The sequence below is a fragment of the Hippocampus zosterae genome, chromosome 18 (assembly GCF_025434085.1).
Source record: "Hippocampus zosterae strain Florida chromosome 18, ASM2543408v3, whole genome shotgun sequence".
Taxonomy (NCBI): Eukaryota; Metazoa; Chordata; class Actinopteri; order Syngnathiformes; family Syngnathidae; genus Hippocampus; species Hippocampus zosterae.
Genome location: NC_067468.1, coordinates 10,902,379 through 10,914,993, shown reverse-complemented (window position 1 = coordinate 10,914,993; position 12,615 = coordinate 10,902,379). Strand labels below are relative to the sequence as shown.

At 42.0% G+C, this 12,615-nt stretch overlaps 1 protein-coding gene across 4 annotated transcripts; it reads left to right on the top strand.

Moving 5' to 3' along the window:
• Positions 1-1,248: 1,248 nt before the first annotated feature.
• pax8 (paired box 8) lies at positions 1,249-11,528 on the top strand. 4 transcript variants are annotated; one of them, XM_052051803.1, is made up of 12 exons: positions 1,250-1,386; positions 3,444-3,631; positions 5,322-5,463; positions 6,230-6,427; positions 6,623-6,699; positions 6,786-6,911; positions 7,632-7,801; positions 7,916-8,036; positions 8,171-8,416; positions 9,248-9,349; positions 10,265-10,351; positions 11,345-11,528. In XM_052051803.1, exons 2-12 carry the CDS (start codon positions 3,610-3,612, stop codon positions 11,413-11,415), a joined length of 1,362 nt encoding a protein of 453 aa, XP_051907763.1. In that variant the 5' UTR covers positions 1,250-1,386; positions 3,444-3,609; the 3' UTR covers positions 11,416-11,528. The 4 variants fall into 4 exon arrangements, with proteins under 4 accessions (XP_051907761.1, XP_051907764.1, XP_051907763.1 ...); XM_052051802.1 differs by having other exon boundaries at positions 5,298-5,463; XM_052051801.1 differs by lacking the exon at positions 3,444-3,631 and having other exon boundaries at positions 1,249-1,386; positions 5,298-5,463.
• Positions 11,529-12,615: the final 1,087 nt, after the last annotated feature.

Here is a 12,615-nt window from a genome sequence, read left to right as displayed (position 1 = left end):
TTCAAAGCGATCCATTAAAATCCATTTCCTATACGCTTATAGTCTGGGCAATCTTTTAAAAATAAGCAATAAACTATTTTCAATTTTAACCCTGTGCATAATTTAAAAACACACTTATTGAAACACTGATAAGTCTTAACATAGGTCTAAATATGTTTTCTCAATATGTAAATTATTTGCATTACAATATAAAAACTCGACTAAAGATATATTGCCACGACAATTCTTCTTTAAAAATTACATATAAAGTCATGAAAGGGATTACAAAAGTAAGAATATAAGTGCAGGGAAAAAACTGTGACTGCATAAATAAACTTACTAATCATACATATACATGATGAAATATTTAAAACGAGTTGTCAAACAGCTATTAAAATGATTTGAAAATATCTACAAAAAGAACACAAAGAAACACACTCATACCTTTATACATACAGTCCTAAACGAAAATATATAAAACACACAATATGGAACATATAATTTGAAAAACATCGTCATAAAAGTCCGTTTAAAACATGTACATTATAAAAACATTAAAATGATGACTGTTGGATTGCAACGAAATTAACATTCACTTTTTATTCCATTTCATGGTCGTGCAAGAGGGAAAAACGCACTTTGGCGCATTGTTATTGTCACCGTATTCAATATTTCTTTTTAAACGAAAGTTACATATTGTGCTTGAATTATATTTTATTAATTACAGATTGTCCTATATCGTACACACAATGAGATATTCAAGTCCGGCTATTACGTCACACTCACTAATTCATAATCACCTGCGAATAAATGACATATTTTTATTAGTAAAACCTAAAGCGTCAATCAAATGGTGGGCAATTGCAGGACTGTAAATTTCCCCAGTGTGGGACGAATAAAGGATATCTTATCTTATATAAGAAGTTCTTTCCAAAAAAATGTTACGATATAAAAGTTGGATAAACCTGTATAATCTCACCCTGATAGAGGCAGGGTGGGTGAGGGGGGCGGAATTAACAAAAAACTTGAATTATTTTCATAATAATGAATCAGAAATGTCTCTGTAGGTCTGAGGTGTGCTCGAGCTGTCAGATCTGAAAATGCTGATGGATCGACGCAAATCACACACTAAATTGCGTGTGAAGGCGCACTTGCGCGCTGTGTGTGTGTGTGTGTGTGTGTGTGTGTGTGGCTCCTCCCCCTTTCCAGCCGTCGTCCAAACAGTTGCGAGGCGTCCTCTGGTGCGCGCTCCCGTTTCGATAAAACGCGTGGCGATGCGCAAGCAGCTCGCAAACACGCAGGCCACGCGCACGAACGAACGTACGCACGCCACCGGGAGAGCGAACGCAACATTTTGGATATTAGCGCGCAGGGAATCGCCGTTTTTTCACTCGCGGGCGGCAAAAGGTAAGACGGTTGTTCGTTCGGCGTGTGTAAAAAAAAACGTGTCATCGTTTATTTGGGAGGCGCGAGGTTGATTGTGTGACGTAGGCGGCGTGCATCTTGTTTGTCAAGAGCGTTTGGATTTGGTTTTAGTTGCACTTTTGAGGGTTAAAAGATGACGCCAATGATAAATAATGAGGCTGGAACACAGCTTTAATTGAAAAAGAATAAGCCCCGTTGTGGTTTAAGTTGGAAACGATGCGGCAATTTGGGGTATTTGTCGTAAAATAAAAAATGAATGCAACTCTAAAAATGTGCAAAGAAACGTGTAATCGGGCTAACTTTTGTTTCCGACTTGTCATGTTAGCGTTTGTGGTTCTACGTAAAATATTAACACGTTGTAAAATTTTGGAAGTAATCGGGGGTTTTTAACCGTTTAACCGTGCAATGACTCACATCTCACAGACCGTAACACGGTCATAGAAAAGGTCATTTAATTGTAGCGGTTATCTTTTCGAGGAAACAAAACGTGGAGTGGAATTCGTTTTTGGGGTTGAGAACGATAAATATATGGTGTTACAACACTGAAAAAAATGGTGTGTTGAATTTACTCCATTTTATTTCGACAAGTGGTTCCATGAAACAAAATCATCTGGATCCAGATACTGTACATATTTTCAGTAGACTGATACCTTACTTGTAATGTAGTTGAAGCCAGGGGCTTTTTAATACACATTTTTTTCAGTATACTACTTTTAGTAAAAAAAAATTACGAAGTAGAGTGAGGTTTTTTTCGTTAAGAATCCGTGCTTAGTCAGGTAAAATATATTTTTAAAAGTGCGGACACTCCTAGTAACCCAGTACTATTACTACTATTTAATTGGAACATAATGAGTAAATTAAGTCCTGCAGTAAAAATGAGAAAATCTCATCTGCTTTTTTTTTCTTCGATTGATGACTAAAACAATGATCTAAGCAACTTCAAAAATTAGATAAGTCTAAAAAGATGCATTACAATGAACAAGCGGCTTTTCTTTATTCAATTTTAAGTGACTCAGCTTTTATGACAAGTAATCTTTGCATCAACATGAAAAATACCAAATCGTTTTTGTTATCACATATGATCGAGTACAATTGATGTCTATACATCTTATGAGTGGTAAATGTTAAGATTTTTTTTAATCACATCTTATTAATTCTATAAATGAGGGATCTTTTTTTTGACACAGTGATGAAAGTGAGAGAAATGCTGCAAATGATGCCTCAAATATTTAACCGAAAAATAAATATACTGTTGTTGCGACATAAAAACGAAAGACTCAAATCACCAACTTTGATGTTGGCGTTTCTCTCAGTGACAGTGAATAATAATCATAATTCCTTCCTTGGTCTTATCACATTTTACACTCTTCGTAGGTTGGATAATGTGACATTTAAAACGGTAAAATTCATTCAACACAATCTCATTAAAACAGCTGCGAAATGGGGTGAAGAGCGTTTCCGCAAAATCGTGATAGCATTTAGCGGTTAGCTAACATCTAATTTAACACTTCATGAATCCTGTTCAAATTAAATGGTCTTTTTGTTTATTTTAGAATGAATGAGCTTTTGGTGGGATTTGAAAACTCTGAATGAACACCAGCCAAGTGTTTGTTCTGCCTCTGGAACACACAAAATACTCAATAAATCCCTGTCAATATTGTTAGCCTGATAGCCTTTTGTGGCGCTTAAATAGGTGAATGAACAAATTCACAGAAGTTAAACGAAAATAAACGTTAGTCCGAAAGATTAAATGCACATGTATTGTACATCAAAGTTAAATACAACTGAACTGTACTTAACAAATGTAGTGTGCCGTATTAAGGAATAAATATTTGTCACATTTCATTCAGTGATTCTTTTTTGCCCAGTTGTCTCCATTAAAAAAAAACAACATAGAAATAAATAAAATAAACACAAACTGAGCAAGCACATTGATATTTTGTTTTGTCACAGTTGTGACAGGAAATGAAAAATGGAGGCAGTTCTACTATGATGCGAACGACACGTGATAGGTGATGGCAAGTGTTGTGTTGCTGCAGAATTGGACGGGCCGTCCTCATGCCCGTAGAGGCAGGCTGGCCGTGCAGGGAGTAGAAGAAGAAAGGAAGAAGAAGAAGAGGAAGTGAAAAAAAGGGGGACAGGGTGGAGGACAAGAGTGTGCTGACGTTTGGCTGGTGGGCGTGCAGGGAGCAACATCTCAGGGATATGTCCACTGGCAGTACAAGAGGTAAATACACAACAGCCGCGAATCAAAAGTGCGTAGCCAGGACCACGATTGGCAAACGAGCTCCCTCTACTGGTTTGTGAAAGAATCACTGAATTAAACGCAAATACAATTAACATTTAAAATAGATCAAACACAATATTTGAATCTTCCAGCACTGAATACACGTTTTTTTCTATATGCATCCAGGACAGTACAGTTAAGTCATATTTAACTTTAAAAAAATCCTATCCAGTCTTTTCTTTTTTCCATTTTAAGAACGGTACACTTTTTAAGTATAGATAAATGTCTTGCACTTTCAATCCAGCGCAGCACATTTTAAAGTACAGTTCAGTTGTATTTACTGTATCTTTTTTTTGTATTCCTCTACAGTACATTTGACACTTTTTCAGTCCATTTTTTTTACCACACTCTGGTATGTAACTTTTAAGTACAACCATCTGCATTTTTTAAAAGTAATTTTTTGGGGGGGTTGAATTCTTCGAGACTAGACGACTCGCACAACAGTTTGAGGATCAGTGCACGACACAGAACTGTTTACGCCACTGCTGCTTTCCAAACATCTGCAATGCAACACGTTGCGTTTTCCTCATTCATTCCCCTCAATGTTGTGCCCGTACACCCCCACGCCCCCCCAAAAAAACATTACATCATTCTATATAGCATTCATTAACTTTTATTCCATTTGTGACAAGTTTGATTGACACCCCAACAACTTTAATGTTCCCAGTAAAGTACTGCATTAACAATTACTAAGTAAATTAGAGTAAAGCATTGTCATTATTGTACTGTATTTTTATACGTGATATTAACAATTGTTAAGCAAGAACAAATGATCTTTCCATCCACGCATCCAATCTCATTAGATGACGAATACATGCTTTGTTTTGGCGCACACGCCACTTGTGTGCGCATGCGCTGCCCCCCCCCCCCCCTACTTCTTTCCAACCTGCCCACCATAGTTCACTCCCACACATGAGGTTGGGTGGGGGAGCACGGGGGGTTGCACTCGACTTTAATATCCTGCAGGTTGATGAAGCTTGGCGGGGAGATTTTTTTTTTCTCCACACTCGGCTGGCAGCGTTAATAGAGACCCCCCCCCCCCCCACCCTCCATCCCCTCCTCCACTTTACTCCCCCGAAAATCTCCCCCCCCCCCCTCCGCACTCCAAAGTGTGCGTTTGATGTGGAAATGAAAGCTGGCAAAAGGCTGCGAGAAAGAGATGCGATTGACTGGGTTAAATGAAAAGCGATAGTGTGCACGCAGGTGACCTCCCGTGCGTGCGCGTGCCCGAACGCGCGCTCCGCAATGCTTCCCAGCTCGCGCGCACGCGTTGCCCCCTTTCTTAAAATTAATGATTGTATTGAAATAGCCGTTCTTACGACAGCAAGACAAAAGTGTTGATAGATGGATAATTATGAAAAGAATGTAATTCACACATTTTTGACAATTATTTAAATTTAGAAATCTATCATTGAATTGTCTACAAGAAAGTGATCAAATGGAGAGAGCAGAGAGACGTGCTTTTCATTGCGCACGTTGCAGTGCTCAGTATTTTTTTGGGAACTACTTGGTTAAAAAATAAAATAAATCGCAAACTATTGCTGAAAACAATTGCCGTGTTTAGTTCCTTGACATTTATAAGTGTTCATCCCCCCTCCTCCCCCAGGTCATGGGGGTCTTAACCAACTAGGCGGAATGTTTGTTAATGGCCGTCCACTTCCGGAGGTGATCCGGCAGCGCATCGTGGACATGGCCCACCAGGGGGTCCGGCCGTGCGACATCTCCCGCCAGCTTCGAGTGAGCCACGGCTGCGTCAGCAAGATCCTGGGACGGTCAGTTTACAACTGGGACCGCTTTTCGTAGAACAACTCGCGGGTCCAAACAGAACCAATTTCTGACTATGACATTCTCACACCAATGGGACAACTACATGTTACTATAATACGGTTAAAAAAAAAATTCAAAGCAACAACGTGCTGAAATTTTAAGTTGAAGTTTTAAGTTTTAATTAGGTTTGACTAATGAGAAAATTGGCGTTCCTGTATGATTTTTTTTAACAAAGAAATCAGATTTTACAGAACCCAACTAAGTAAAATCAACTCAGCGAAGAGCAGACAACTTGCTTGCTGAAATTGTCACGTCAATCTTAATAATTAAAATGTAAGTCGTTCCAATTTAAATGACTGTTTTAGCCAACCAAAAAAAATACTAGATGTGTTTTTTTCAGTGCTTCATTTTTCAGAAATGAAAAATGAAAATGAAAAATGAAATACCACAGTGAATAATCTGTTTAAAGGATGTAGCTGATTTTAGGAGAGGTGGCCAGCAACATGAGATATTTATGGCAGTCAATGGAATATTTTTAAGAAAAAAAAGCTCCATCATCTTACCAGTGAGGACAAAATGGAACTTTAACAAAAATGTCATGCTTGTTCAACAATTTACTTGACATCGTCAAATAGCTCAAGCCATTTTGAACACTATCGATTGGTCAGTAAGATGTAAAAATAACATGGCGCGCACACACACACACATGTGAACAGAGCCACACTGTTATGTAAAAAGTAATACAAAAAAACGGGGTTATCCCCTCCACAGGTATTACGAGACGGGAAGCATCAAGCCCGGCGTGATCGGCGGCTCCAAGCCCAAAGTGGCCACGCCGAAGGTGGTGGACAAGATCGCAGAGTACAAGCGGCAGAACCCCACCATGTTCGCCTGGGAGATCAGGGACAGACTGCTCGCCGAGGCAGTGTGCGACGGCGACACCGTGCCCAGCGTCAGCTCCATTAACAGGTCGGCGACCGCGTCACCACCAAACATCCTCATGATCGTCACCATTGACAAATTCAAATTGACAGTTTTTTCCGATCCTACCGAATCCTTGTCCGAATAGTAGAGTGGGGGCAGTAATTGGTGTCAAGGATGTTCGTTGAATAGAAAGTGAGGCAAGCTTTCTCGGACCACAAAATGACGGTTCTTCTCTTTCAGGATCATTCGAACCAAAGTCCAGCAGCCATTTAATCTCCCCCTGGATGGGAAAGGCCTAAGCCCTGGACAAACCCTGAGTAAGTCTCAAAGACTCCTTCCTTCCATTCATGGTCCCCCCCCCCCTTTCTAAAACTGTGACACGCCCACGTTTGCCTTCTCCAAGTTCCGAGTTCGGCTGTCACCCCACCTGAGTCTCCGCACTCGGACTCTTTGGGCTCCACCTACTCCATTAGCGGCCTCTTGGGAATCCCCCAAGCTAGCAGCGAAGGCAAGAGGAGCCACGATGACAGTAAGAACACTCAGTTGAGCGTAAACCTTTGCCGAGGCCCGACAATTGTCAAGACTGAATTAGACATCCAGCCATCTCATTTCCAGAGTGAGTTTTTTTTCCATACTGGTCAGCAGCTAATCGCTAGGGCAAATATCACTCTTCAAACTGTTATTTTAGAAAGCTAAATTTGGGTGAAGAGATTAACCCAACGCTGGCTAAAAGAAACAACAAGCATTCATACCTATCGACACGTCAATGAACAAAAACGTTTGAGCCGGACTTTTCTGTTAGCTTTTGAGGGGTCCAAACGATAGCTGACCTTAGCTAGCAGGCTAGCCATGATATTTTGCCGAGTCGCTCAAAAGATAACGGAAGCAAACATTTTATCCATGTGAGAACGAGTCGTCACCAAGCCGAGGTTTGGTGACCACCGTGTCCATTTTGAAGTGGCGACTTCGCCGAAAGAAAGTCTTGCTAGCTTCTCTCTTGAACACGGTTTTCGTCAGTTTCTTGAAATAACTGATAAGGCTACTTTGGAAACAACTAACAGTACGAATGAAGAAACATTTTTGTTGAGGAACAAATCAAAGCAAACTGAAACGACATCTTACTTTTATCAAACAAACTAGTCTGCAATGTCTTTTAGCTTCTAACCCTCATGAATCCTTAGGATGTTAATTTCCGGTCCTGTCCACATTTTTGGGGTCAAAATAGTCATCTTCTTTCTTCGGTCTTCAGGCGACCAGGATAGCTGTCGGCACAGCGTGGACTCTCAGGGCAGCGGCGGCGGTGGCATTCCCAGGAAAAGCATGCGGGTGGACCACTTCTCGCAGCACGTGGACTGCGGCTTTGAGCGTCCCCACTACCCTCCGGACTCCTTCTCCGCCTCCGGTAGCAAGACGGAGCAGGTGAGGACAGGAGCATCACGTGACGTGTTCGGAATTTCAAGAGATCAGCTCGTCTGTTTTTTTTTTCCTTTTTGTGTCTGGGGAAACGGCTAATAGCTAATCCTTGGCCCTCAGACTTTGTACCCGCTGTCGCTCATCAGCGGCAGCCTGGATGAGACCAAGGGCAGCCTGTCGTCATCCAGCGCCGCCATCGGACGCAACCTGACGGCGCATCAGGGCTACGCCATGGTGCCCGGTGAGTTCCCCCCTCCCCGACTGCGCCAAAACCAGTTTTAGCCACCATCGCTCCTCGTTTTGGTTTTCCATTGCTTTTAGTTTCCCCATCGTTTCATGAACTCCATTTTGCCGCCTCGCCGCACCCTCGTCCAGAGCCCCTCCAGTCCCTGCCGCTCTGCCTGAAGCAGGAAATGTCCCCGGAGGTCACCAGCACGAGCCCCGCCTCGCCAAACATGGCGCCGTCCAACATGGCATTTGTGGAGCTGCAGAAACCCGTCTCTTTGAATAGCTGCGGCGGCGGCAGTGGCGGAGCTAGCAACCATTTCCCCAATTCCTTCAACTCATTCTCCCATCATGCACCTGTGTATGGCCAGTTTGGCAACCAGTCAATCATCTCAGGTACCGGCAACATCCCTCCTTGGTTATCCATTCATCTCATGAGCATTTGCTTTTGGGGATAAGGTGGCAGCTCCTATCACACTTACACTTAGTCGAAGCGGCGACAAACATACAATTGCGCACGGTTGCTTGAATTTGGGCGATGAGCCACATGCTGCTTCATCGAGCAGACTCAACCAACACAGTATTTGACGACATCGGTTAAAATAATTTGGCATTTCTAATATTTGGGCATTTTTCATTGCAGTTACTTTGCATTTTGTTTTGACTTTTGTCAATTCATTTTGTTTAAAAAAAATTAGACCAGGTTTGTTCGTTTTAATTAGTTGACATTTTTAATGCTTTGTTGAGTTTTTACTAGTTTTATTTTTTTTAAATAATGTATGGAGTATGTACATTTCTCAAACAACTGTTTGTATGGATGTACAGTAAGACCGAAATAAATACTTTAATTTCGATTGAAAATGAAAGCCAGAAGCTCATGTACGAAACGAATCGACAAAGATGAAAACAAAGGACTGTGGACAAATATATTTAGTTTGTTCATTTTCATTTTTGTTCCAAAAGCATAAAAAAATTATTTCATGAACGAAAATATTATTTTAAATTTTAGTTGCATCATTTTTCTTAACTAAAATAACCTTGCTGATCCACTGCTTCGGTAAACTTCCAAATATCTCTCAAGATTAAGCCTTTACATTTTGGTGTGACCTTAATTTTGGTGCACCTAATTTTGTCTCTCGTGAGAGGACGACCAACCAAAAAAAACCCAGTAACCATATCTGACGCAACTAATATCAATAATAATTTCACTTTATGGATGTTTTTCAGGGCGGGACATGGTGAGCTCCACCCTGCCAGGTTACCCGCCTCCCATCCCGTCGCCGGCTCAGTCGGGCTACTCCTCATCGGCTATCGCCGGCGTGGTCGCGGGTATGAGTCGTATTTTGTTGTACTGTGCATGCACACACACACACAAAAACACCCATAACAGGAGAGACCATCACCGGGTGGTGGGGAGGAGGGGTTGACGAAAAAGCAGCGGTTTGCGACGGAGGCTTGACTGGACTTAATGAGTTGACTTGAACAGTGTATGTGTGTGTATGTGTGTATACGGGCCCAGGGGGTACAAGGAACAGGCTTGGGGGTTCCACCCTGCTGCCCACTACCCCCACACAGCCAAACACCTCTGACCACACATTGCCATGGGAACCAGGGGGCCCAGGAGGGTGGTCTTTGTTGTGTGTGCGTGCGTGTGTCTGTTAGGATGCCACTATGTGCATGTGTGTGTGGTGTTTTTTTTTTTTGTTTTTTTTAAAGTCTGCCCTTCGAAGCGCGAAATGAGAGGGTCTGATTTATTATTTTTCTGGTGGGCTCGCAGTGAGGGAGCGTTGATACACAATTACCTTGCAGAGGTGGGGGTAAGGGGGGTGGGGATGGAAGTGGTGGTGGTGGTGATGGTTGTGGGGTTTGGACTAGAGGTGGGGCTTCATGAGGCTTTATTCCAGTCAACATAATTACCAATTAGATATTGGAATGTTTAAAAAATAAATATAATTCTAAAAAGGGAGCGCTAAGGAGAGGAAAGAGGGAGGCTAAAGCAGGAAGTGCAAGAAGACGAGGCTGGAGGGCAATGGGCATGCACCACTGGGTTTGAAAGATTTGGGCCCGCGCCTGCATTGTAGATTAATGGTTTACAAGCTCAGCTAAACTGCTGGTGAATGATGAGCTAAGCGGCACATAAAACATTTCAGAGATACGGACAATCTTGTCGCTTTTTTTAAAAAGAGGGATCGTGTAACCTACAACGTGTTGTTGTTTTCTTTTGTTTTTTTTTAACCCTAAAAGGTGCCGACTACCCCGCTCAGTCCTACAGCCACTCGCCCTACGCCTCCTACAGCGAAGCCTGGAGGTTCACCAACTCCAGCATACTGGGTGAGTGTGGCTGGCCAGGGAATTGTGACTGATTGGACTTCTAACTGATGGATTTATTTATTTTAAATGAATTAGCTTCAGATCATCACTTTCAGGAAGATCAAACCAACCAAAATGCCTGCTTCGTGTATTTATGAGGTACTTTGAGTTGAAACACACTTAGATTAGTTAATTGTATGATCCCCCCCCACCCACAAATTGACACTGCATGCAACAAAAGCAACCACATGCTTCATGCTAGCATATACTGTAATGCGAAACGCCATTGGCACAAAGCTAATAATTAGCTCCCACTGAATGTGGTGTTATCAGTAGCCTTTAAGCAGCGGGTATCTGAACACAAATGGTGCAGCAACACATGTACCCGGGAAATATAACAATACTGGCATATAGTCTTCATCCTCTATGAATTAAAACTAATATGATTGCCGTACCGAGAAGCTGAGAGAGAAGCTGAGCCTCCGTGCGGAGTGCATTTATTTCCGTCTTAAACTGCCCCTCTGGTGATCAAGGCAGCAGTTCAGTAGCGTTCAGCCTTCAGTTCAATGAACACTATAAATCGGTGGAAATGAGAGTGTCAATTCCTGTTTGTCTACATTGGCCCGTGATTAACCGGCGACCAGTCCAGGGTGTAACCAAAGTCACTGCCATTGAGCTCAGAACTATGGTTTCTAGCAACATGAGATCATCGTGCCTGCTGCACGCTCCGTGCGCAGGAACAATGCAGTTAGTTCAAAGCACTTTCAGGAGGTCGAATGGAATATATCATTTTTATGGTAGTCATCATTAAAAATCAAACTCTTCCAGGACAACGGTAAAAGCCCGTTTAGAATTTAGCATGAGGACAAAGTAGATGAAACGTAATACATGAAGACTACATCCATAAAAATGACACTTTTGGTCATAAGATGGAAGGGTCATGGTAAAAAAATGCTGAGGATATGGGAAATTAAAATTAATGGTTTTGTTTTTGTATGTGTGCGCCCCCCTCAGGTTCACCTTACTATTACAGCACAGCCTCCCGCAGCGCCCCTCCCTCGGCAGCTGCCTACGACCACCTCTAGTCCCCTACCGGACGGACCTTCACGAGCCAGATTTGAACCTGGATGGACTTTCTGACAACTCTGCAGATGAACCAGCAACCTATTTTTTTTTGGGGGGGGGGGGGGGGGGGGGGAGTTGTCAATTATTTATTTGCCATTGCCGATTCAAGCGACCCAGGGTGACTCGGACTCAAACACGTTTACACATCTCCAGCCTTACGTGTCACATCTTTTTCAGTACCGATCGCAGTTTTTCGGCCAAAGACTTGTTTTCTCGCACACCTGACAAAGGATATGCAACATCTTTTTAACGAACTGTGCTTGATTGTTTTCCTTTTTTGGGGGGGTGGTTTACAATGATTTCTTTTTACAACGGAGAATCGTTTCATTCTTGATTTGTCTGCTTGCAAATGAGTTGGGCGGGTGAAAAAATAACGTTTTTCTACATGATGTACATAATGTAAATGTTGGCTTATCTACAGAGCAAGCGAGTGGACGCTGATTTGACGACAAAAAGCAAAAACAGGCCTCCATACACATTTTTTGTTTGTTCCCATGTTGGTAAGAATTGCGACTATTTTTTAATTCTTATATGCGGTTATTAATATTATTGCACATGTACTGTAAATAGGGAGTTTCTAAAGAATTATTTTTAATTAAAGCATGGCAAAGGTGAGCTTCCTTTTATGTGTTTGATGAAATAATTACGGTGGGCACTCGGACACTCGCGGTTCAGTGCCCATGGATTAGAATATTTGCAGATTTTTTTAAATATTTTTTTTTCAGTTACTTAAAATATTTTTTTTCTTCCCACATTTCAGAGGTAACCATTATTCATTCCGCAATTATTTGGGGGGTTTATTTACTTTTTTGTTTTGTTTTTTCACTGGGGGTATATGCAGGTTTTCGCTCCTCATTGGCCGGTCCCCAAAATGGATTTGACAGTCGGGCGATTTGTAAACGACGACACAATATGATGTACACATGTCTGTCGTGGCCAATCTCCAAAGAATCCACGCTCAAGAAGGAAAGAAGGTCTGCCATTTGGTTTAGCATTAACGATTTTTGGACGCCATTTGCAGCGAATGTATTTGAAGTCCTCCGGGGGGGATTACTCTTCTTGTTATGATCATTACCTTGGTGATGATAGCCTCATAACAGCCATTTCTTTCAGCAATTTGAAAGGACGAATGCAGCGACCCTGCAAGTGCGCGTCTGTCT